This window comes from Oncorhynchus kisutch, linkage group LG27 (genome assembly GCF_002021735.2).
Source record: "Oncorhynchus kisutch isolate 150728-3 linkage group LG27, Okis_V2, whole genome shotgun sequence".
Lineage (NCBI taxonomy): Eukaryota > Metazoa > Chordata > Actinopteri > Salmoniformes > Salmonidae > Oncorhynchus > Oncorhynchus kisutch.
In genome coordinates this window covers 43,812,468-43,835,613 of record NC_034200.2, presented here as the reverse complement: position 1 = coordinate 43,835,613, position 23,146 = coordinate 43,812,468, and the positions used below count along the sequence as shown (strand labels likewise).

The window sequence follows — 23,146 nt, the reverse complement described above, 5'->3', positions numbered from 1 at the left end:
AAGTGTGTTGCATGTGATAAACAGGAAATAGAGTTAGGAAGTGTGTTGCATGTGATAAACAGGAAATAGAGTTAGGAAGTGTGATGTATGTGATGAACAGGAAATAGAGTTAGGAAGTGTGATGTATGTGATAAACAGGAAATAGAGTTAGGAAGTGTGTTGCATGTGATAAACAGGAAATATAGTTAGGAAGTGTGATGTATGTGATAAACAGGAAATAGAGTTAGGAAGTGTGATGTATGTGATAAACAGGAAATAGAGTTAGGAAGTGTGATGTATGTGATAAACAGGAAATAGAGTTAAGAAGTGTGATGTATGTGATAAACAGGAAATAGAGTTAGGAAGTGTGTTGCATGTGATAAACAGGAAATAGAGTTAGGAAGTGTGATGTATGTGATGAACAGGAAATAGAGTTAGGAAGTGTGATGTATGTGATAAACAGGAAATAGAGTTAGGAAGTGTGTTGCATGTGATAAACAGGAAATATAGTTAGGAAGTGTGATGTATGTGATAAACAGGAAATAGAGTTAGGAAGTGTGATGTATGTGATAAACAGGAAATAGAGTTAGGAAGTGTGATGTATGTGATAAACAGGAAATAGAGTTAAGAAGTGTGATGTATGTGATAAACAGGAAATAGAGTTAGGAAGTGTGTTGCATGTGATAAACAGGAAATAGAGTTAGGAAGTGTGATGTATGTGATAAACAGGAAATAGAGTTAGGAAGTGTGTTGTATGTGATAAACAGGAAATAGAGTTAGTAAGTGTGATGTATGTGATAAACAGGAAATAGAGTTAGGAAGTGTGTTGCATGTGATAAACAGGAAATAGAGTTAGGAAGTGTGTTGCATGTGATAAACAGGAAATAGAGTTAGGAAGTGTGATGTATGTGTTGAACAGGAAATAGAGTTAGGAAGTGTGTTGCATGTGATAAACAGGAAATAGAGTTAGGAAGTGTGATGTATGTGATAAACAGGAAATAGAGTTAGGAAGTGTGTTGCATGTGATACTCAGGAAATAGAGTTAGGAAGTGTGATGCATGTGATAAACAGGAAATAGAGTTAGGAAGTGTGTTGCATGTGATAAACAGGAAATAGAGTTAGGAAGTGTGATGCATGTGATAAACAGGAAATAGAGTTAGGAAGTGTGTTGCATGTGATAAACAGGAAATAGAGTTAGAAAGTGTGATGCATGTGATAAACAGGAAATAGAGTTAGGAAGTGTGTTGCGTGTGATAAACAGGAAATAGAGTTAGGAAGTGTGTTGCATGTGATAAAAACACAACAACAATGGGACAACCAGCTCATGATGATTACCCCTGCTGTCTCCATAACAACACTTATCTGATGAAAGTTGCCATGTCAGCTAGATATTAACAGGTCCAGAATCAGCCCTTATAGATTATCCTCATTCTAACTACGAGTAGGGTCAGAATGGCACCCTATTCCCTATATTAGTACACTACTTTTTTAACCAGGTTGGTTCCATTCACTCTTAAATAGGGGTTCCAAAGGGTTCTCCAGCTGTCCCAATTGGAGACAGAACCCTTTAAGGTTCTAGATAGCACCTTTTCTCTAAGAGTGTAGGGTGTAGGGTACACTTTATAGGGAATATGGTGGTATTACCTAGTCATACAGTTAAATTGTAGTGGTGAAGAGTTAAACTGGTCCTGGGTCAGTGGTGAAGGGTTAAACTGGTCCTGGGTCAGTGGTGAAGGGTTAAACTGGTGTGATAAATACCTGGATCAGGATAAACTGGTCCTGGGTGGTGAAGAGTTAAACTGGTCCTGGGTCAGTGGTGAAGGGTTAAACTGGTCCTGGGTCAGTGGTGAAGGGTTAAACTGGTCCTGGGTGGTGAAGAGTTAAACTGGTCCTGGGTCAGTGGTGAAGGGTTAAACTGGTCCTGGGTCAGTGGTGAAGGGTTAAACTGGTGTGATAAATACCTGGATCAGGATAAACTGGTCCTGGGTGGTGAAGAGTTAAACTGGTCCTGGGTCAGTGGTGAAGGGTTAAACTGGTCCTGGGTCAGTGGTGAAGGGTTAAACTGGTCCTGGGTGGTGAAGAGTTAAACTGGTCCTGGGTCAGTGGTGACCACTGTCCTGGGTCAGTGGTGAAGGGTTAAACTGGTCCTGGGTGGTGAAGAGTTAAACTGGTCCTGGGTCAGTGGTGAAGGGTTACACCTTACTGCTACGGGAGGTGGGCACAATCACATGTTGAACACAGCTCTCAGGTCTCCTCTCACTCACTTCTAGTGTTCTCCAGGCATCACCACAGCTGTAGAAACCCTCCAAGAAGAATGACTATAAGTGTGTCCCCTTTAAACCAGACAGAATAAACCTCAGTAGAGCTTTGCTGTATTTCTTATTGCCAACAGTGGTGACTGTCTACCTGATAGCCGACAGTAGCTGATTACTGCAACCAGGTGGTGATGCTGTGAACGACACACAGGGTGCTGCCCAGAGAGACACAGATGCCCCACTCAGCTGGATTATTTACACACCTCTTGTTCTAATGATGTGATATTGATGTACTTAAACGAGGCATAACTCATTAAGATCCTACTAAATTACAAGAGGGGGGGGGGGGGGGGTCATAAGCCCTAAAAGTTCCAGAATGGGTGAAAATGGCAGCCATCTTGGTCAGGGAGAAATCCAAAACAAATCCACTAATTGGAATTAATGGCAATAGAGGCATAGGTGATGCATTTTCTTATTTTACTTAATAAAAGTAGGGTATCAGAAATGTTTTAATAGAATTGTAGTCAACCTCAAATATTGTCATATAATTATAAATACAGTTTATACAGGGTTTATACCAACTGTCTATATAAATATCCCCTAAAATATATGTAAACATACCATGAATGTCTCATATTGAGTTTTCTTTGAAAGCGGTCTGTGCTATTATATGATACAATATCGGCACTTCCCAATGAGCAAAACCTGGTTGAAAAAACATGTTTTTTATGGTCTTATTCTGGTCGCAAACTGGTTGAAAAAACAAACATATGTTGACGTCTTTTCAGTGGCCAGAATATTACGCATTTTTCTGACCACCATACGACTAGCTGGTCCTAATTGTAAGCTCTGTCTGACCAGCTGGTCCTAATTGTGAGCTCTGTCTGACCAGCTGGTCCTAATTGTGAGCTCTGTCTGACCAGCTGGTCCTAATTGTGAGCTCTGTCTGACCAGCTGGTCCTAATTGTGAGCTCTGTCTGACCAGCTGGTCCTAATTGTGAGCTCTGTCTGACCAGCTGGTCATAATTGTGAGCTCTGTCTGACCAGCTGGTCATAATTGTGACCACTATATTATGTAGCCTACTGGTCATAGTTAAGACCTCATCATGGTAATGACCACATGTCTACAAATCAAATCAAATTTATTTGTCACATACACATGGTTAGCAGATGTTAATGCGAGTATAGCGAAATTCTTGTGCTTCTAGTTCCGACAATGCAGTAATAACCCATGAGTAATCTAACTAACAATTCCAAAACTACTACCTTATACACACAAGTGTAAAGGGATAAAGAATATGTACATAAAGATATATGAATGATTGATGGTACAGAGCGGCATAGGCAAGATGCAGTAGATAGTATCGAGTACAGTATATACATATGAGATGAGTATGTAAACAAAGTGGCATAGTTTAAAGTGGCTAGTGATACATGTATTACATAAAGATGCAGTAGATGATATAGAGTACAGTATATACGTATACATATGAGATGAATAATGTAGGGTATGTAAACATTATATTAAGTAGCATTGTTTAAAGTGGCTAGTGATATATTTTACATCAATTCCCATCAATTCCCATTATTAAAGTGGCTGGAGTTGAGTCAGTGTGTTGGCAGCAGCCACGCAATGTTAGTGGTGGCTGTTTAACAGTCTGATGGCCTTGAGATAGAAGCTGTTTTTCAGTCTCTCGGTCCCAGCTTTGATGCACCTGTACTGACCTCGCCTTCTGGACGATAGTGAACAAGCAGTGGCTCGGGTGGTTGTTGTCCTTGATGATCTTTATGGCCTTCCTGTGACATCGGGTGGTGTAGGTGTCCTGGAGGGCAGGTAGTTTGCCCCCGGTGATGCGTTGTGCAGACCTCACTACCCTCTGGAGAGCCTTACGGTTGTGGACGGAGCAGTTGCCGTACCAGGCGGTGATACAGCCCGACAGGATGCTCTCGATTGTGCATCTGTAGAAGTTTGTGAGTGCTTTTGGTGACAAGCCGAATTTCTTCAGGCTCCTGAGGTTGAAGAGGCGCTGCTGCGCCTTCTTCATGATGCTGTCTGTGTGGGTGGACCAATTCAGTTTGTCTGTGATGTGTACGCCGAGGAACTTAAAACGTACTACCCTCTCCACTACTGTCCCATCGATGTGGATAGGGGGGTGTTCCCTCTGCTGTTTCCTGAAGTCCACAATCATATCCTTAGTTTTGTTGACGTTGAGTGTGAGGTTATTTTCCTGACACCACACTCCGAGGGCCTTCACCTTCTCCCTGTAGGCCGTCTCGTCGTTGTTGGTAATCAAGCCTACCACTGTTGTGTCGTCCGCAAACTTGATGATTGAGTTGGAGGCGTGCGTGGCCACGCAGTCGTGGGTGAACAGGGAGTACAGGAGAGGGCTCAAAACGCACCCTTGTGGGGCCCCAGTGTTGAGGATCAGCGGGGTGGAGATGTTGTTACCTAACCTCACCACCTGGGGGCGGCCCGTCAGGAAGTCCAGTACCCAGTTGCACAGGGCGGGGTCGAGACCCAGGGTACTATGGGGTACTATGGTGTTAAATGCTGAGCTGTAGTCGATGAACAGCATTCTCACATAGGTATTCCTCTTGTCCAGATGGTTTAGTGCAGTGTGCAGTGTGGTTGAGATTGCATCGTCTGTGGACCTATTTGGGCGGTAAGCAAATTGGAGTGGGTCTAGGGTGTCAGGTAGGGTGGAGGTGACATGGTCCTTGACTAGTCTCTCAAAGCACTTCATGATGACGGAAGTGAGTGCTACGGGCCGGTAGTCGTTTAGCTCAGTTACCTTAGCTTTCTTGGGAACAGGAACAATGGTGGCCCTCTTGAAGCATGTGGGAACAGCAGACTGGGATAAGGATTGATTGAATATATCCGTAAACACACCAGCCAGCTGGGCTGTGCATGCTCTGAGGACACGGCTGGGGATGCCGTCTGGGCCTGCAGCCTTGCGAGGGTTAACACATTTAAATGTTTTACTCACCTCGGCTGCAGTGAAGGAGAGTCCGCATGTTTTGGTTGCGGGCCGTGTCAGTGGCACTGTATTGTCCTCAAAGCGAGCAAAGAAGTTGTTTAGTCTGTCTGGGAGCAAGACATCCTGGTCTGTGACTGGGCTGGTTTTCTTTTTGTAATCCGTGATTGACTGTAGACCCTGCCACATACCTCTTGTGTCTGAGCCGTTGAATTGTGATTCTACTTGTATTCGGTGTTTGTTTCCGGTCACCTTGCCCTGATTAAAAGCACTGATTCGCGCTTTCAGTTTCAGGCGAATGCTGCCATCAATCCACGGTTTCTGGTTTGGGAATGTTTTAATCATTGCTATGGGAACGACATCTTCAACGCACGTTCTAATGAACTCGCTCACCGAATCAGCGTATTCGTCAATGTTGTTGTCTGACGCAATACGAAACATATCCCAGTCCACGTGATGGAAGCAGTTTTGGAGTGTGGAATCAGATTGGTCGGACCAGCGTTGAACAGACGTCAGCGTGGGAGCTTCGTGTTTTGTATTAAGGATTAATCAGAGTGGTGTGATGGGGCAGTATTAATGATTAATCAGAGTGGTGTGATGGGGCAGTATTAATGATTAATCAGAGTGGTGTGATGGGGCAGTAATAATGATTAATCAGAGTGGTGTGATGGGGCAGTATTAATGATTAATCAGAGTGGTGTGATGGGGCAGTATTAATGATTAATCAGAGTGGTGTGATGGGGCAGAATTAATGATTAATCAGAGTGGTGTGATGGGGCAGCTAGCTAACAGCATTTCCATGGTACTAGTTGAAGACACTTTGTGGCAGTTGTAGCTTAGAGACATCTTCAAAAAAGAGCAATTTGTTCATATACTTTGCGTCTTTCACCACAGAGGTCAGGGGCATATTTTAGGACCTCCTGAGTTTTCATGACACTTACTGTGTAAACACAAAGAGAGAAGAAAATTGATTACCGATTGGCATAATGTGGGGATGCAGGACGCGACAGAACAGTAAGTCACAGTAAAACATGTTTAACTGTCAGAATCTAGTAAAAATGTCTGTGTCACATGTCTCAGCTGCTCACATTTACTGACCAACTACAATGGAGAACACACCAGTGGTAGCAAAGGCATGCTGGCTCCTCTGTCAAATCAAGTTATATCTACCGTAGCTTTGATTAGACTGACCATCATACTTTCAACATCTTAGCTAGCAAGCTAGACAAGCTGTCATCGTCACGAATCACGTCGACAATGAATCACAATGAATCACGTCATATGAAGAGGCTAGACGGAACACTGTCCTTCTCTCAGCACATATCAAAGCTGCAGGCTAAAGTAAAATTTAGACTTGGTTTCCTCTATTGTAATCGCTCCTCTTTCACCCCAGCTGCCAAACTAACCCTGATTAAGATGACCATCCTACCCATTCTGTAACGGCGTTCTTCGTTTGTTGAAAGAGAGTCGGACCGAAATGCAGCGTAGTGGTTAATCATGACTTTAATGAACAAAGTGACACATGAAATAACTATACAAATACGAAAACAACAAACGGAACGTGACACCTAATTACAGCCTATCTGGTGACACTACACAGAGACAGGAACAATCACCCACGAAATACAAAGCGAAACCCAGGCTACCTAAATACGGTTCCCAATCAGAGACAACGAGAATCACCTGACTCTGATTGAGAAACGCCTCAGGCAGCCAAACCTATGCAACACCCCTACTCAGCCGTAATCCCAATAATACAAAAACCCCAATACGAACCACAACATATAAACCCATGTCACACCCTGGCCTGACCAAACATATAACGAAAACACAAAATACAATGACCAAGGCGTGACACATTCTAGATTATGGAGACGTCATTTATAGATTGGTAGGTAAGGGTGCTCTCGAGCGGCGAGATGTTCTTTACCATTCGGCCATCAGATTTGCCACCAATGCTCCTTATAGGACACATCACTGCACTCTATACTCCTCTGGTCATCTCTGTATACCTGTCGCAAGACTCACTGGTTGATACTTATTTATAAAACCCTCTTAGACCTCACTCCCCCCTATCTGAGATATCTACTGCAGCCCTCATCCTCCACATACATCACCCATTCTGCCAGTCACATTCTGTTAAAGGTCCAGAAAGCACACACATCCCTGGTTCGCTCCTCTTTTCAGTTCGCTGCAGCTAGCGATTGGAACGAGCTGCAACAAACACTCAAACTGGACAGTTTTAGCTCAATCTCTTCATTCAAAGACTCAATTATGGACACCGATACTGACGGTTGTGGCTGCTTTGCGTGATATATTGTTGTCTCTACCTTCTTGCCCTTTGTGCTGTTGTTCGTGCCCAATAATGTTTGTACCATGTGTTGTGCTGCTACCATGTTGTGTTGCTGCCATATTGTAGTCATGTTGTGTTGCTACCATGTTGTGTTGTCATGTGATGCTACCATGCTGTGTTGTTGTCTTAGTTCTCTCTTTATGTAGTGTTGTGTTGTCTCTCTTGTTGTGATGTTTTCTTCTATACGTACAGTTGAAGTCGGTAGTTTAAATACACCTTAGCCAATTACATTTAAACTCAGTTTTTCACAATTCCTGACATTTAATCGTAGTAAAACGTCTCTGTCTTAGGTCAGTTATGAACACCACGTTATTTTAAGAATGTGAAATGTCCGAATAATAGTAGAGAGAATGATTTATTTCAGCTTTTATTTCTTTCATCACATTCCCAGTAGGTCAGAAGTTTACATACACTCAATTAGTATTTGGTAGCATTGCCTTTAAATTGTTTAACTTGGGTCAAACGTTTCTGGTAGCCTTCCACAAGCTTCCCACAATAAGTTGGGTGAATTTTGGCCATTCCTCCTGACAGAGCTGGTGTAACTGAGTCAGGTTTGCAGGCCTCCTTGCTTGCACACGCTTTTTCAGTTCTGCCCACAAATTTTCTATAGAATTGAGGTCAGGGCTTTGTGATGGCCACTCCAATACCTTAACTTTGTTGTCCTTGAGCCATTTTGCTACAACTTTGGAAGTATGCTTGGGGTCGTTGTCCATTTGGAAGACCCATTTGTGACCAAGCTTTAACTTCCTGAATGATGTCTTGAGATGCTGCTTCAATATATCCACATCATTTTCCGTCCTCATGGTGCCATCTATTTTGTGAAGTGCACCAGTCCCTCCTGCAGCAAAGCACCCCCACAACATGATGCTGCCACCCCCACAACATGATGCTGCCACCCCCACAACATGATGCTGCCACTGTATGCAGGTAAACATGACTAAATTAACTGAGCATGTATTTATTAACTGATCAAGATACAATATTGCAGTAAGACAACATATGAGATGTGGTAACATAGGCAACATTTAATTCTAAAGTCGGAGTGTATATTTTGTTTATTTATTTATTTTAAAATCTTTTTTTTTCATTTCTTTGCATACTTTCCGTTGAAGCTTGCATCTGTGCATGCTTCAAAATATGTACAAACAGAGCACCGTTTCACATATCCCTGTCATAGACTGTTCTCTCTACTACCGCATGGCGGTACTGGAGTGCCAAGTCTCGGAACAAAAGGCTTCCCAACAGTTTTTACCCCCAAGCCATAAGACTCCTGAACAGGTAATCAAATGGCTACGCATTGTGTGCCTACGTGTACAGTGGGGCAAAAAAGTATTTAGTCAGCCACCAATTGTGCAAGTTCTCCCACTTAAAAAGATGAGAGAGGCACTTCAACTATGACTGACAAAATGAGAAAAAAAATCCAGAAAATCACATTGTAGGATTTTTAATAAATTTATTTGCAAATTATGTTGGAAAATAAGTATTTGGTCAATAACAAAAGTTTATCTACCCTTATATACCCTTTGTTGGCAATGACAGAGGTCAAACGTTTTCTGTAAGTCTTCACAAGGTTTTCACATACTGTTGCTGGTATTTTGGCCCATTCTTCCGTGCAGTTCTCCTCTAGGAGGTTTTCAATCAAAATCTCACGATACATGGCCCCATTCATTCTTTCCTTTACACGGATCAGTCGTCCTGGTCCCTTTGCAGAAAAACAGCCCCAAAGCATGATGTTTCCACCCAATGCTTCACAGTAGGTATGGTGTTCTTTGGATGCAACTCAGCATTCTTTGTCCTCCAAACACGACGAGTTGAGTTTTTACCAAAAAGTTCTATTTTGGTTTCATCTGACCATATGACATTCTCCCAATCTTCTTCTGGATCATCCAAATGCTCTCTAGCAAACTTCAGACGGGCCTGGACATGTACTGGCTTAAGCAGGGGGACACGTCTGGCACTGCAGGATTTGAGTCCCTAGCGGCATAGTGTGTTACTGATGGTAGGCTTTGTTACTTTGGTCCCAGCTCTCTGCAGGTCATTCACTAGGTCCCCCCGTGTGGTTCTGGGATTTTTGCTCACCGGTCTTGTGATCATTTTGACCCCACGGGGTGAGATCTTGTGTGGAGCCCCAGATCGAGGGAGATTATCAGTGGTCTTGTATGTCTTCCATTTCCTAATAATTGCTCCCACAGTTGATTTCTTCAAACCAAGCTGCTTACCTATTGCAGATTCAGTCTTCCCAGCCTGCTTCAGGTCTACAATTTTGTTTCTGGTGTCCTTTGACAGCTCTTTGGTCTTGTCCATAGTGGAGTTTGGAGTGTGACTGTTTGAGGTTGTGGACAGGTGTCTTTTATACTGATAACAAGTTCAAACAGGTGCCATTAATACAGGTAATGAGTGGAGGACAGAGGAGCCTCTTAATTAAATAAGAAGTTACAGGTCTGTGAGAGCCAGAAATCTTGCTTGTTTGTAGTTTACCAAATACTTATTTTCCACCATAATTTGCAAATAAATTCATAAAAAATTCATTTTGTCTGTCATAGTTGAAGTGTACCTATGATGAATATTACAGGCCTCTCTCATCTTTTTAAGTGGGAGAACTTGCACAATTGGTGGCTGACTAAATACTTTTTTGCCCCACTGTATATGCATAGTCACTTTAACCATACCTACATGTACATACTACCTCAATAAGCCTGACTAACCGGTGTCTGTATGTAGCCCCACTGCTTTTATAGCCTCGCTACTGTATATAGCCTGTCTTTTTACTGTTGTTTTATTTCTTTACCTACCTATTGTTCACCTAATACATTTTTTGCACTATTGGTTAGAGCCTGTAAGTAAGCATTTCACTGTAAGGTCTACCTACACCTGTTGTATTCAGCATTTCACTGTAAGGTCTACCTACACCTGTTGTATTCAGCATTTCACTGTAAGGTCTACTACACCTGTTCTATTCAGCATTTCACTGTAACGTCTACACCTGTTGTATTCGGCGCAGGTGACAAATAAACTATGATTTGATTTGAACTCATACTCCACCCCTCCCATGCTCCAATTTGCCTGCATATCTTATGACAACACTGGCAAACCACGGTTGACCATCTCCCTGACCAACATGGCTGACCTTTATAACATCTTAAGAATTTTCACGTCCATCCAAGGATTACATTAACTATGATAAATATATACATTTAAAAAAACTGCTGAAAATGTTTAGTGTTTGATAGCTTTCTATTCCAGCTATTACAATGAGCAGTCCTTCCCATGCCACCTTCAATTGGATGGGTGCTGTAGAACGATGCCTACTGACCATTATAAATCCCCTCTAAGCCTTTATCTTTTGCTTTATCTTGGCCAGGTCGCAATTGTAAATGAGAACTTGTTCTCAACTTGCCTACCTGGTTAAATAAAGGTGTTCTCAACTGGCCTACCTGGTTAAATAAAGGTGTTCTCAACTGGCCTACCTGGTTAAATAAAGGTGTTCTCAACTAGCCCACCTGGTTAAATAAAGGTGTTCTCAACTAGCCTACCTGGTTAAATAAAGGTGAAATAAAATAAAATAAAAAATAAACTGCAGCAGAGCTGAAAATACATCAATCATTTTACCTTTATCTAACTAGGCTAGTCCGTTAAGAAGTCATTCTTATTTACAACCCCGGACAACACTGGGCCAATTGTGTGCCGCCCTACGGGACTCCCAATCACGGCCGGGTGTGATGCAGATGGATTAGAACCAGGGACTGCAGTGACGCCTCTTGCACTGAGATGCTGTGCCTTAGACCACTGTGACACTCAGGAGCCTGGGTGTTCCGGAGCGCTTGATATCCTGCGGTATTAATACATCCGACAAGCACCAGACTCATTACTGAGCTTGTTTTTGCAGGTCTTTGCCCTCGAGACTCCCTTGTGTTTGACATAGCAACTTTCTCCACCATGTGACGCCATCCCCTGGCGACAGACAGGATGCCTCTGAGAGAAGAGGAGGATGAGAGGAGGAAAGGCTTGCGGGAGGATGATGAGCCCAAACACTGTTCTGCTCCGCTGTTCTGGACAGGAAATATTTCATCTAATTTCACCCAGCATGAACTGGGCTGCTACAGTCTGCGGGGAAGGAGAGGAGGAAAACCGATGAACCAACTAATAATTTGAACGATGAAGAAGTTCCCTCAGCCTACTCCCCCCAGTGAGTTTTAGTAGCTGGAACCAGGCTGTTTCTCTGCAAACCTACTGGAAGACTTCACGGGGAATGTTTTTTAATATCCATATTATGCGTCCTTCACTGCACTTTAACTTTCTATAGACCTGCTGCTCTGATCACAAAAAATAAGTATTGAAGCCATGGGCTCTGTGACGTCTGCCTTGACCAGACGGACCAGACACGCATTGGTCAAAGTTGGTTCAGAACCCGAGCACGAGACTGACCGGAACCTCTCCGCCCCGAAGTCTGACCACGGGAGGAAGAGGAGCGTGCGCCTCAACGTCTCCTCCTCGAACCAGATCGGACGGCAGAGCACGAGACAGTCGCTGTCAGAGGAGCTGAACGCGCCAGATGCTGGTGGCGGAAGAGTGGGGACTTCACAGAGTGCTCTCGAGCCCCCTGGTAACGGGCTCAACGGTGAGTTTTCAGTTCAACTTTCTTTGATTTTAAATTACATTCAGTAACGGTGCGTGGGGTAAATCACTGGGGGAAACAAGCCATCATTTTTTCTACATATTACAACCTGTGTGTTGTGATAATTTCGTTGTTTGCTTCTATAGCCTGTTAATTCATATGCCTTGTAACCGTGACATATAGGCCCTAAGGCCGAAACAATAAGAAGACACAGTGGCAGAATAAATTCAACCAATTCACCAAACCGTAGAGCGAAATCTGTCTGGTGAAGCCAACAAATCATTTTTCTTATAACAACCAGTTACATGACCTACAGTGCGGTCAAGCAAGGTCATGTTTCCGGCATTTGGGGACAAAACAATTATTGATTTAGAACCACGGAGAGTTACTGCAAGTCACAAAGAAAACAGGAGCTGCCTCCACTATTCCAGCACCATTTACACTTCAACACTTCAACATCATCTAATACATCTGCTTAGTCTGATACAGTGACAACTGAAAGATACCAAAAACGATTTAGTCCAATCAAAGTAAGCTAAATATGATGTGGCTGTCCATGGTACTGATTTCTGTGTGTGTACATGAGCATAAAAAACACATTGACACATCCTACTTGTAGACACACCGATGCCATCTTCATCTTTCATGTTGTCTAAATAGTCTATGTCTCTGTCATACAGTACAACCTTTCAGTTTTGTTGTCATAAGCTACCTGGCTAAAATCCTTGCTCACTAACCTAACTTTCTTTCATGGAAAACAATTAGCCAGCTAGTTAACATAGCATACTACCTCCAGCTACATATTGAACTTCCATCCTCTCAAGCCAGAGGCACAATGTATGAATTAATGGTTGGATCAGAATCACCAGTATAATCATTGGCCAGTATGGAGAACATATGAATGACCTGTTGCACAACATTCTGCGCAGGTGTTTTTATTTTTTACCTTTATTTAACCAGGCAAGTCAGTTAAGAACAAATTCTTATTTTCAATGACGGCCTAGGAACAGTGGGTTAACTGCCTGTTCAGGGGCAGAACGACAGATTTGCACCTTGTCAGCTCGGGGGTTTGAACTTGCAACCTTCTGGTTGCTAGTCCACCACTCTAACCACTAGGCTACCCTGTAAGGCAAACAGGTTACCTGCTACCAACACCTGCACCGAACATTTTAGACAGGTAATTTATGACATATAGAGACAGAGGGGCGTGGTTTATGACAAAGTCAGACAGAGGGGCGTGTTTTATGACAGAGACAGACAGAGGGGTGTGGTTCATGACAAAGTCAGACAGAGGGGCGTGGTTTATGACAGAGTCAGACAGAGGGGTGTGGTTTATGACATACAGAGCCAGAGGGGCGTGGTTTATGACAGAGTCAGACAAAGGGGCGTGGTTTATGACATACAGAGACAGAGGGGTGTGGTTTATGACAGAGTCAGACAGAGGGGCGTGGTTTATGACATACAGAGACAGAGGGGCGTGGTTTATGACAGAGTCAGACAGAGGGGCGTGGTTTAAGATGCTTTCTCTGGAGAGACAGGTTCAGCCTCTTGGGAATTGAAGGAAAATTATGAAACAGAGAGAAGACAGATACATCATTTTATTTTTTATTTTTTTATTTTTTGGGGGGGGGAGCCTGGTTTCCTTTGGCTTCCATGAATACACGACACTGAGAGCATTTAAAACCAAGGACACACTTCAAGAAGACGATAAAAAGTTAAACTAGCTGCCGACTATTTGCGCTTGATAGATACAGATATAATATAATATGATCTCAGTCTGACAGATCTCTCATGTTGGACTCTCAGATCTCTCATGATGGACTCTCACATCTCTCATGTTGGACTCTCAGATCTCTCATGTTGGACTCTCAGATCTCTCTTGTTGGACTCTCAGTCTGACAGATCTCTCTTGTTGGACTCCCAGATCTCTCTTGTTGGACTCTCAGTCTAACAGATCTCTCATGTCCATTGGTCTGCTAATAAGTGATGACCTAATGGTTTCCTTTCAATCTGGCCCTGATGAGAAGAGAGAAAACTGATGTGGGAGGTTTTCTTCTGCACTGTTTAACCAGTAGACGTGGAGGATGGAGTGTTGCCTTGTTAATGTCCAAAAGCGTAATTCCAGTCACATGCTCCTTTTCCATTTCCCCTGAAAACCAGATGCATCCCTGCACTGTTCTCTGTATACTACAGACATAGAGACCCTGTATACTGTTGCTTGTCTGTGGAATAATGTTCATTGAATTCATCCACAACATGAATGGGCAGATAGAGTCCTTTGAAGATGGATATCAATGGTGCATGTCTGTCCAACTACCAAAGCCCCTGTTTGATGTGGCAGTATCTGGTCTGAAATAAACACAACTACCAAAGCCTCTGTTTGATGTGGCAGTATCTGGTCTGAAATAAACACAGTGTTTCAGAGATCACATTTCCATACAGTTGGTTGGTTCTCCTCAGTCTCCTGCTTTCTCTTTCTACATACCTCTGTCTCTCTCTACCTCCCTCCACGAGAGGGGAAGGGTTGTCCCTAGTTGGCTCCTAAAATACCCTCTGTTGTGTTGTAACGATGACTACGTGACGATGAGACAACCAAGTGAGTTTCCTCTCAACTTCCTGGGAACCTCTCACCTGTAGTCTCCCCCCCACCCCCCCGGGTCTCACCTCCACTCACAACGTTGACCTGAGGGAGGACATTCACAGAACCTCCTGTGAGTCTACATCACATGTCCATTAGGAGGAGAGCCATGACACAGTGACTCTAATGTTGTATACAACAACACAGTTAAAAGTCACACAATGTAGGATACAACCGGCCAGTCCTTCTCCTGGACGTACGCTGGGTGTTCAGGCTTCTGCCTAAACCACATGAGAGACAGCAGGAAAGACATGTTTTAATGAAAACATCAGTTGATCAGTGTCTTATGACAACAAACATTTGTGTCTTAATAAATCATTTCCAGTCCAGAATATTATTATTATGTGTGAAGTCCAGATGTAGTCATTTAAAGGACACTACAGGATTCTGTGTCTGGGAGGGGAAAGGACAGAACAGGGTATCAGTTGAGGTGGGTTGGTTTGAGGTGAGTTGGTTTGAGGTGGGGTGGTTTGAGTTGAGTTGGTTTGAGGTGGGTTGGTTTGAGGTGGTTTGGTATGATGTGGGTTGGTTTGAGGTGAGTTGGTTTGAGGTGGGGTGGTTTGAGGTGGGGTGGTTTGAGGTGAGTTGGTTTGAGTTGGTTTGGTTTGAGTTGGTTTGGTTTGATGTGGTTTGGTATAATGTGGGTTGGTTTGAGGTGGTTTGATTTGAGGTGAGTTGGTTTGAGGTGGGGTGGTTTGAGGTGGTTTGGTTTGAGGTGAGTTGGTTTGAGGTGAGTTGGTTTGAGGTGGTTTGGTTTTAGGTGGTTTGGTTTGAGGTGGGGTGGTTTGAGGTGGGGTGGTTTGAGGTGGTTTGGTATGATGTGGGTTTGTTTGAGGTGGTTTGGTTTGAGGTGAGTTGGTTTGAGGTGGGTTGGTTTGAGGTGAGTTGGTTTGAGGTGAGTTGGTTTGAGGTGGGGTGGTTTGAGGTGGTTTGGTATGATGTGGGTTGGTTTGAGTTGGTTTGGTTTGAGGTGAGTTGGTTTGAGGTGGGTTGGTTTGAGGTGGCATGGTTTGAAGTGTGTGTGTCTAGGAGATCAGTATCAGTGTCAATGTATAGTTTGAAGGTTAGCCACACGGAGTGAAACTAGCTGAAGAAAACCATTCTTAAACCTGTAGTGGTGAAGATATCCCTAACCTTTTAAACCTGTAGTGGTGAAGATATCCCTAACCCTTTAAACCTGTAGTGGTGAAAATATCCCTAACCCTTTAAACCTGTAGTGGTGAAGATATCCCTAACCCTTTAAACCTGTAGTGGTGAAGATATCCCTAACCCTTTAAACCTGTAGTGGTGAAGATATCCCTAACCCTTTAAACCTGTAGTGGTGAAGATATCCCTAACCCTTTAAACCTGTAGTGGTGAAGATATCCCTAACCCTTTAAACCTGTAGTGGTGAAGATATCCCTAACCCTTTAAACCTGTTGTCATGTCTTTGGCTATGCCGGATTAAGTGATAAGACATGCTATTCTATAAAATCCTTTCTCTGTAATTAATATTACCTGATTGAGCTAATCATGTAAATGTAATTAACTAGAACGTCGGGGCACCACAAAATAATATTTATAGAGCTGTTATCTTCCGATTAAACTCTTAGACACCTAGTAATATTTTACATCAATGGCAGTCAATATTAATTGTCACTTTATTTCAGTCTCATCTGAAAGTTGTAAATCTTCACGAACCCTGGCTAACAAGTTGAATCAGCAATACAAAATTGGGTTGAATTATTTATTTAGTTAATATCTAACTAATAACACAGAATTACATATACACAGAATGAATCATACCTTGATTACAAATTATATCATAAAGGAAAACATCCCTAGCAGATGGAACAGATATGACAGCTTGTTACACAAAAGAAAAGGGGCTGGGTTTGAGTGAAAGAGCGGGAAGACTGAGGAACAAAGGGCGAAGCTGTGCTATCGTAAATACAGTATCTTATGCATTCTAAATGACCGCCCATTTGGAAAAGGAAAATGCAATAAATATTTACTCTGAGCTGCGCTTCGGTAGGTTGGTGGTAGATGGAAGGCCGTGTTGCCCAACAGAGTCCTTTGTCCTTTGAAGAATCTCTCTGCTGGTAAACTGGATACGTTGTAGTAACGTCGTTGTGTGGTAGACGGAATACTCTGTCTGTTCTTTCCTAGCCCACGTTTGCAGCTGCTGTTGCTAACTCAACGGCTAGGAGGTATCACTTCTGTAGTGAATAAGAGTTCAAAGTTCATACCATTCGCAACCAAGCAACACGCTGAAGTTGGCTTAGTTCTGTAGTTGACATGTTAATCCTTTTAACGAATGGACCGTTGTCCTCACATCCTCGGAACAGGAGGTTACATTTTCGTCAAGGCTTTATAAAGGGGAGCAAGAAGGGTGTGTTTGAAAAGTTGTATAACCCATGTCTCTTCACAGGGGCGGGCCACTGATTGAGCCCTAACCTTATGAAAACCCAAATCTCTCATTTGGAAGCTAAAATTACATTTAATCTTTTCACCAATAATTTTATATTCAAACATTTATATTGAACAACAATTCCATGTGAATCCGATAACTACAATGTGCAGACTTTCCACTGTAGAGTTTATGTCATTGATGAGAATGTCTCAGATGACAACTGAACTGACATCATATTCATTAAGTACCACCGCATATGTTCAATTGGTCGGATTACCAGAATATACAGTGGGGCAAAAAAGTATTTAGTCATTCACCAATTGTGCAAGTTCTCCCACTTAAAAAGATGAGAGAGGCCTGTAATTTTCATCATAGGTACACTTCAACTATGACAGACAAAACGAGAAGAAAAAAATCCAGAAAATCACATTGTAGGATTTTGAATGAATTTATTAGCAAATTATGGTGGAAAATAAGTATTTGGTCAATTTTCAGTTTATCTCAATACTTTGTTATATACCCTTTGTTGGCAATGACAGAGGTCAAACGTTTTCTGTAAGTCTTCACAAGGTTTTCACACACTGTTGCTGGTATTTTGGCCCATTCCCCCATGCAGATCTCCTCTAGACCTATTTTATGTACTCAAAGATCCATTATTAGCTTGTTTTAACTATACAACAAGGCTGTCCATTGTCTCTATTTGTTATGGTCATTGAAATGCTATTAAAAACAGATCCAACAATAACATCGTGACGGACGTCAGTGGAAGAAGGTGAGGACCAAAGCGCGGCGTGGTGCTTGTTCATGTTATTTATTTAAACCTCTGGTTGAGAATCAAACCAGGCCAAACACAGAAATACCAAATCATAGAAAAAAGAACATAGACTGCCCACCCAACTCACGCCCTGACCATACTAAAACAAAGACATCACAAAGGAACTAAGGTCAGAACATGACACGTGGTTAGAAGTCAAGGGGTGAAAAACAAAAGTATCAATGTATGCCAATGACTCAAGTTTTATCTTAAGTCCACAATCTGGATCCCTGCACAGTCTCATTAACTTCTTGGATATAGGGGGTGCTCTTTTAATTTATGGATAAAAAAATGTTCCCATTTTAAACAAGATATTTTGTCACGAAAAGATGCTCGACTATGCATATAATAGCTTTGGAAAGAAAACACTATGACGTTTCCAAAACTGCAAAGATATTATCTGTGAGTGCCACAGAACTGATGCTACAGGCGAAACCAAGATGAAACTTCAAACAGGAAATGAGCAAAATTTTTGAGGCAATGTTTTCCATTGTCTCCTTATATGGCTGTGAATGCGCCCTGAACGAGCCTACACGTTCTGCCGTTTCCCCAAGGTGTCTGCAGCATTGTGACGTGTTTGTAGGCATATCATTGGAAGATTGGCCATAAGAGACTACATTTACCAGGTGTCCGCCCGGTGTCCTTTGTCGAAATTGGTGCGTAATCTTCAGCTGCACGCATTCAGCCATGTGATTCAGAGGAGAGAGGAGACTTCCACGAACGATATATCATCGAAGAGATATGTGAAAAACACCTTGAGGATTGATTCTAAACAACGTTTACCATGTTTCAGTCGATATTATGGAGTTAATTTGGAAAAAAGTTTGGCGTTTTGATGACTGAATTTTCGTTTTTTTTTGGTAGCCAAACGTGACGAACAAAACGGAGCGATTTCTCCTACACAAAGAATCTTTCAGGAAAAACGGAACATTTGCTATCTAACTGAGAGTCTCCTCATTGAAAACATCCGAAGTTCTTCAAAGGTAAATTATTTTATTTGAATGCTTTTCTTGTTTTTGTGAAAATGTTGCCCGCTGAATGCTAACGCTAAATGCTACGCTAGCTATCAATACTGTTACACAAATGCTTGTTTTGCTATGGTTGAAAAGCATATTTTGAAAATCTGAGATGACATTGTTGTTAACAAAAGGCTAAGCTTGAGAGCTAGCATATTTATTTCATTTCATTTGCGATTTTCATGAATAGTTAACGTTGCGTTATGGTAATGAGCTTGAGGCTGTATTCACGATCCCGGATCCGGGATGGCTAAAAGCATGTCCAAAGTAAACGGCCTGCTACTCAGACCCAGAAGCTAAGATATGCATATTATTAGTAGATTTGGATAGAAAACACTATGAAGTTTCTACAACTGTTTGAACAATGTATGTGAGTATAACAGAACTTATTTGGCAGGCAAAACGTTTTTGAGGTCACTCTCTTTTCAATGAGGTTTCATTGGAAATCCAGATTTCTACTCAACTTTCCTGCAAGTTTCTATCACTTCCACTGGATGTCAACAGTCTTTAGAACATGGTTGAGGTTTTTCCTTTGAGAAATGAAGAAGTAACACTGTTCAGAATGAGGGTAGAGGGAAGTGTACTCTTTGTTAGAGGCGTGTGACCTGAAAGCTAGCTCCACTTTGTTTTCCTCCGGTATTGAATGCAGTACATCCCGTCTTCAATTGTATCGATTATTTACGTTAAAAAAATACCTAAAGTTGTATTACAAAAGTAGTTTGAAATGTTTGGACAAAGCTTACAGGTAACTTTAGAGATATTTTGTAGTCATGTTGCGCAAGTTGGAACCAGTGTTTTTCTGGATCAAACATGCCAAATAAATGGACATTTTGTATATATATCGACGGAATAAATCAAACAAAAGGACCATTTGTGATGTTTATGGGACATATTGGCGTGCCAACAGAAGAAGCTCATCAAAGGTAAGGCATGAATTATGTTTTTATTTCTGCGTTTTGTGTCGCGCCTGGAGGGTTGAAATATGATGGTCTGTGTTTGTTTACTGGGGTGCTATCCTCACATAATAGCATCGTTTGCTTTCGCCGTAGAGCATTTTTTAAATCTGACACGTTGGCTGGATTCACAACAAGTGTAGCTTTAATTTGGTATATTGAATGTGTGATTTCATAACAGTTACATTTTTATAGTAATTTATTTGAATTTGGTGCTCTGCATTTTCACTGGATGTTGGCCAGTTGAGATGCTACCGTCTCACATATCCCAGAGAGGTTAAACAAGCCATACAAGCTGGTTACAATTTCAATTTTAGCCTCCAGAAAAGATAGAACAAATATTACAACAAATATTATGGTTAAACTCAAATATACTTTTTTAAATTTATTTTTAAATTTGAATTGTATTATATTTCTTAATGATATTATAAATAGAAACGGTGGAGTTATGTCACATATGCAGCTATCGAAAATATATGGGAATGTCTGCTCAATCAAAGTTACAACCAACTGATTGCAGCATTACCACAAAAATGGAGGAAGCAAGTGGAAGAGGGGGAACTTGTTTGTCTGCCCATTTATTAAAGATACAAATTGGCTGAAAGTATTGATGTAATTAGAAAAATATACCAATTTAGTTTGAGGACAAAAAGGACAAAAATGTTGCCAGCTGCTCCATACAGGTTGCATAATAAATGGGATTTCCGATGTACCGATTCCATGGCACATGGTTTATGAACTGATACAAACAACTACACTTGATTCAACAGAATCACTAGATCATTTATTCCGGCATTGTCAATATGTAGCTTGTTTCTGGTCACAGGTTCAGGAATGGCACATTTTAAAAAAAGAATGCACAACTTGTTGTGTACCTTGACACAAATTGGGTATGGCAGCCGAAAACCTAACAGAGTTCCACTTCTTTCAGCAAAAAACAAGAGACTGTGGTTGCAGTGGGCTAAGGAGCGAAAACACTGGACACAGGAGAATTGGAAAAACATTGCCTGGTCTGATGAATCGCAGTTCCTGATAGATGGAACAAGCTATTTGGAGTAGAGATCCACTACAGGCCAACTTTACACAACTGTTGGAAGCATTGGAGTCAACATGGGCCAGCATCCTTGTGGAACTCTTTGACACCTTGAGACCATTCCTGACTAACTGTACTGAAGGCAAAAGGGTTAGGGTTAGACCATTCCTGACTAACTGTTCTGAAGGCAAAAGGGTTAGGGTTAGGGTTAGGGTTAGGGTTAGGGTTAGGGTTAGACCATTCCTGACTAACTGTTCTGAAGGCAAAAGTGGGTGCAACTCAATATTAGAAAGATGTTCATAATGTTTTGTAAACTCAGTGTTACACATCAATTACGCAATACATAAAATGCAATCACAAAACACAAAAAGCAAAACACAATTATATGAGTCAAACACATTCATCGGTAAAAAGGCCCTCTACTATCCGCCTGCCTTAGAGGCACCAACTCCACCAACTGTTATGCGTTTTGGTGATACAAAAAAGACTAAAGGCACAAAAAAAATCAACGCAGATTTACCTAAATCTTGGTTACTTACCGATCATGTACCAAATTGTTGAATCTGACAGTGTCACCTAAACCCCACAGGTTCCAAGCCCCAGGGTGCAATGTGGTCGGCCCCTGCAGCAGGGATTGGCGTGAGAGACGAAGAGACGAAGGTTCTATTTGACCCTCGTAGCCCCGAGGAGGTCCTGGCTGATGAACTTCCTGCTTCTAACGGGCCAGAAGCCACAGAGAAGACTGCTATCAGGTCAGCCTACCAGCCATCAGGTCTGGTGTTATATAGACTACAGAGAAGACTGCTGTCAGGTCTGGTGTTATATAGACTACAGAGAAGGGTGCTGTCAGGTCTGGTGTTATATAGACTACAGAGAAGATTGCTATCAGGTCTGGTGTTATATGGACTATATAGACTACAGAGAAGACTGCTGTCAGGTCTGGTGTTATATAGATTACAGAGAAGACTGCTGTCAGGTCTGGTGTTATATAGACTACAGAGAAGACTGCTGTCAGGTCTGGTGCTATATAGACTACAGAGAAGGCTGCTGTCAGGTCTGGTGTTATATAGGTTACAGAGAAGACTGCTATCAGGTCTGGTGTTATATGGACTATATAGACTACAGAGAAGACTGCTGTCAGGTCTGGTGTTATATAGATTACAGAGAAGACTGCTGTCAGGTCTGGTGTTATATAGACTACAGAGAAGACTGCTGTCAGGTCTGGTGTTATATGGACTATATAGACTACAGAGAAGACTGCTGTCAGGTCTGGTGTTATATAGACTACAGAGAAGACTGCTATCAGGTCTGGTATTATATAGACTACAGAGAAGACTGCTGTCAGGTCTGGAGTTATATGGACTATATAGACTACAGAGAAGACCACTATCAGGTCTGGTGTTATATGGACTACAGAGAAGACTGCTATCAGGTCTGGTGTTATATGGACTATATAGACTACAGAGAAGACTGCTATCAGGTCTGGTGTTATATGGACTATATAGACTACAGAGAAGACTGCTGTCAGGTCTGGTGTTATATAGACTACAGAGAAGACTGCTATCAGGTCTGGTATTATATAGACTACAGAGAAGACTGCTGTCAGGTCTGGAGTTATATGGACTATATAGACTACAGAGAAGACCACTATCAGGTCTGGTGTTATATGGACTACAGAGAAGACTGCTGTCAGGTCTGGTGTTATATGGACTATATAGACTACAGAGAAGACTGCTGTAAGGTCTGGTGTTATATAGACTACAGAGAAGACTGCTGTCAGGTCTGGTGTTATATGGACTATATAGACTACAGAGAAGACCACTATCAGGTCTGGTGTTATATAGACTACAGAGAAGACTGCTGTCAGGTCTGGTGTTATATGGACTATATAGACTACAGAGAAGACCACTATCAGGTCTGGTGTTATATGGACTACAGAGAAGACTGCTGTCAGGTCTGGTGTTATATGGACTATATAGACTACAGAGAAGACTGCTATCAGGTCTGGTGTTATATAGACTACAGAGAAGACTGCTGTCAGGTCTGGTGTTATATGGACTATATAGACTACAGAGAAGACTGCTGTCAGGTCTGGTGTTATATGGACTATATAGACTACAGAG

General features: G+C 42.0%; 1 protein-coding gene across 1 annotated transcript in view; it reads left to right on the top strand.

Annotated features, from left to right (window-relative positions):
* The first annotated feature begins 21,619 nt into the window (after positions 1-21,619).
* The window catches only part of LOC109877922 (calcium/calmodulin-dependent 3',5'-cyclic nucleotide phosphodiesterase 1C-like), a 56,405-nt gene continuing 54,878 nt past the window's right edge, over positions 21,620-23,146 (top strand). Inside the window, exon 1 of the mRNA XM_031807374.1 lies at positions 21,620-21,775. Coding sequence (XP_031663234.1) covers positions 21,633-21,775 — 143 coding nt within the window. The 5' untranslated portion in view covers positions 21,620-21,632. The remainder of the gene's footprint in view (positions 21,776-23,146) is intronic.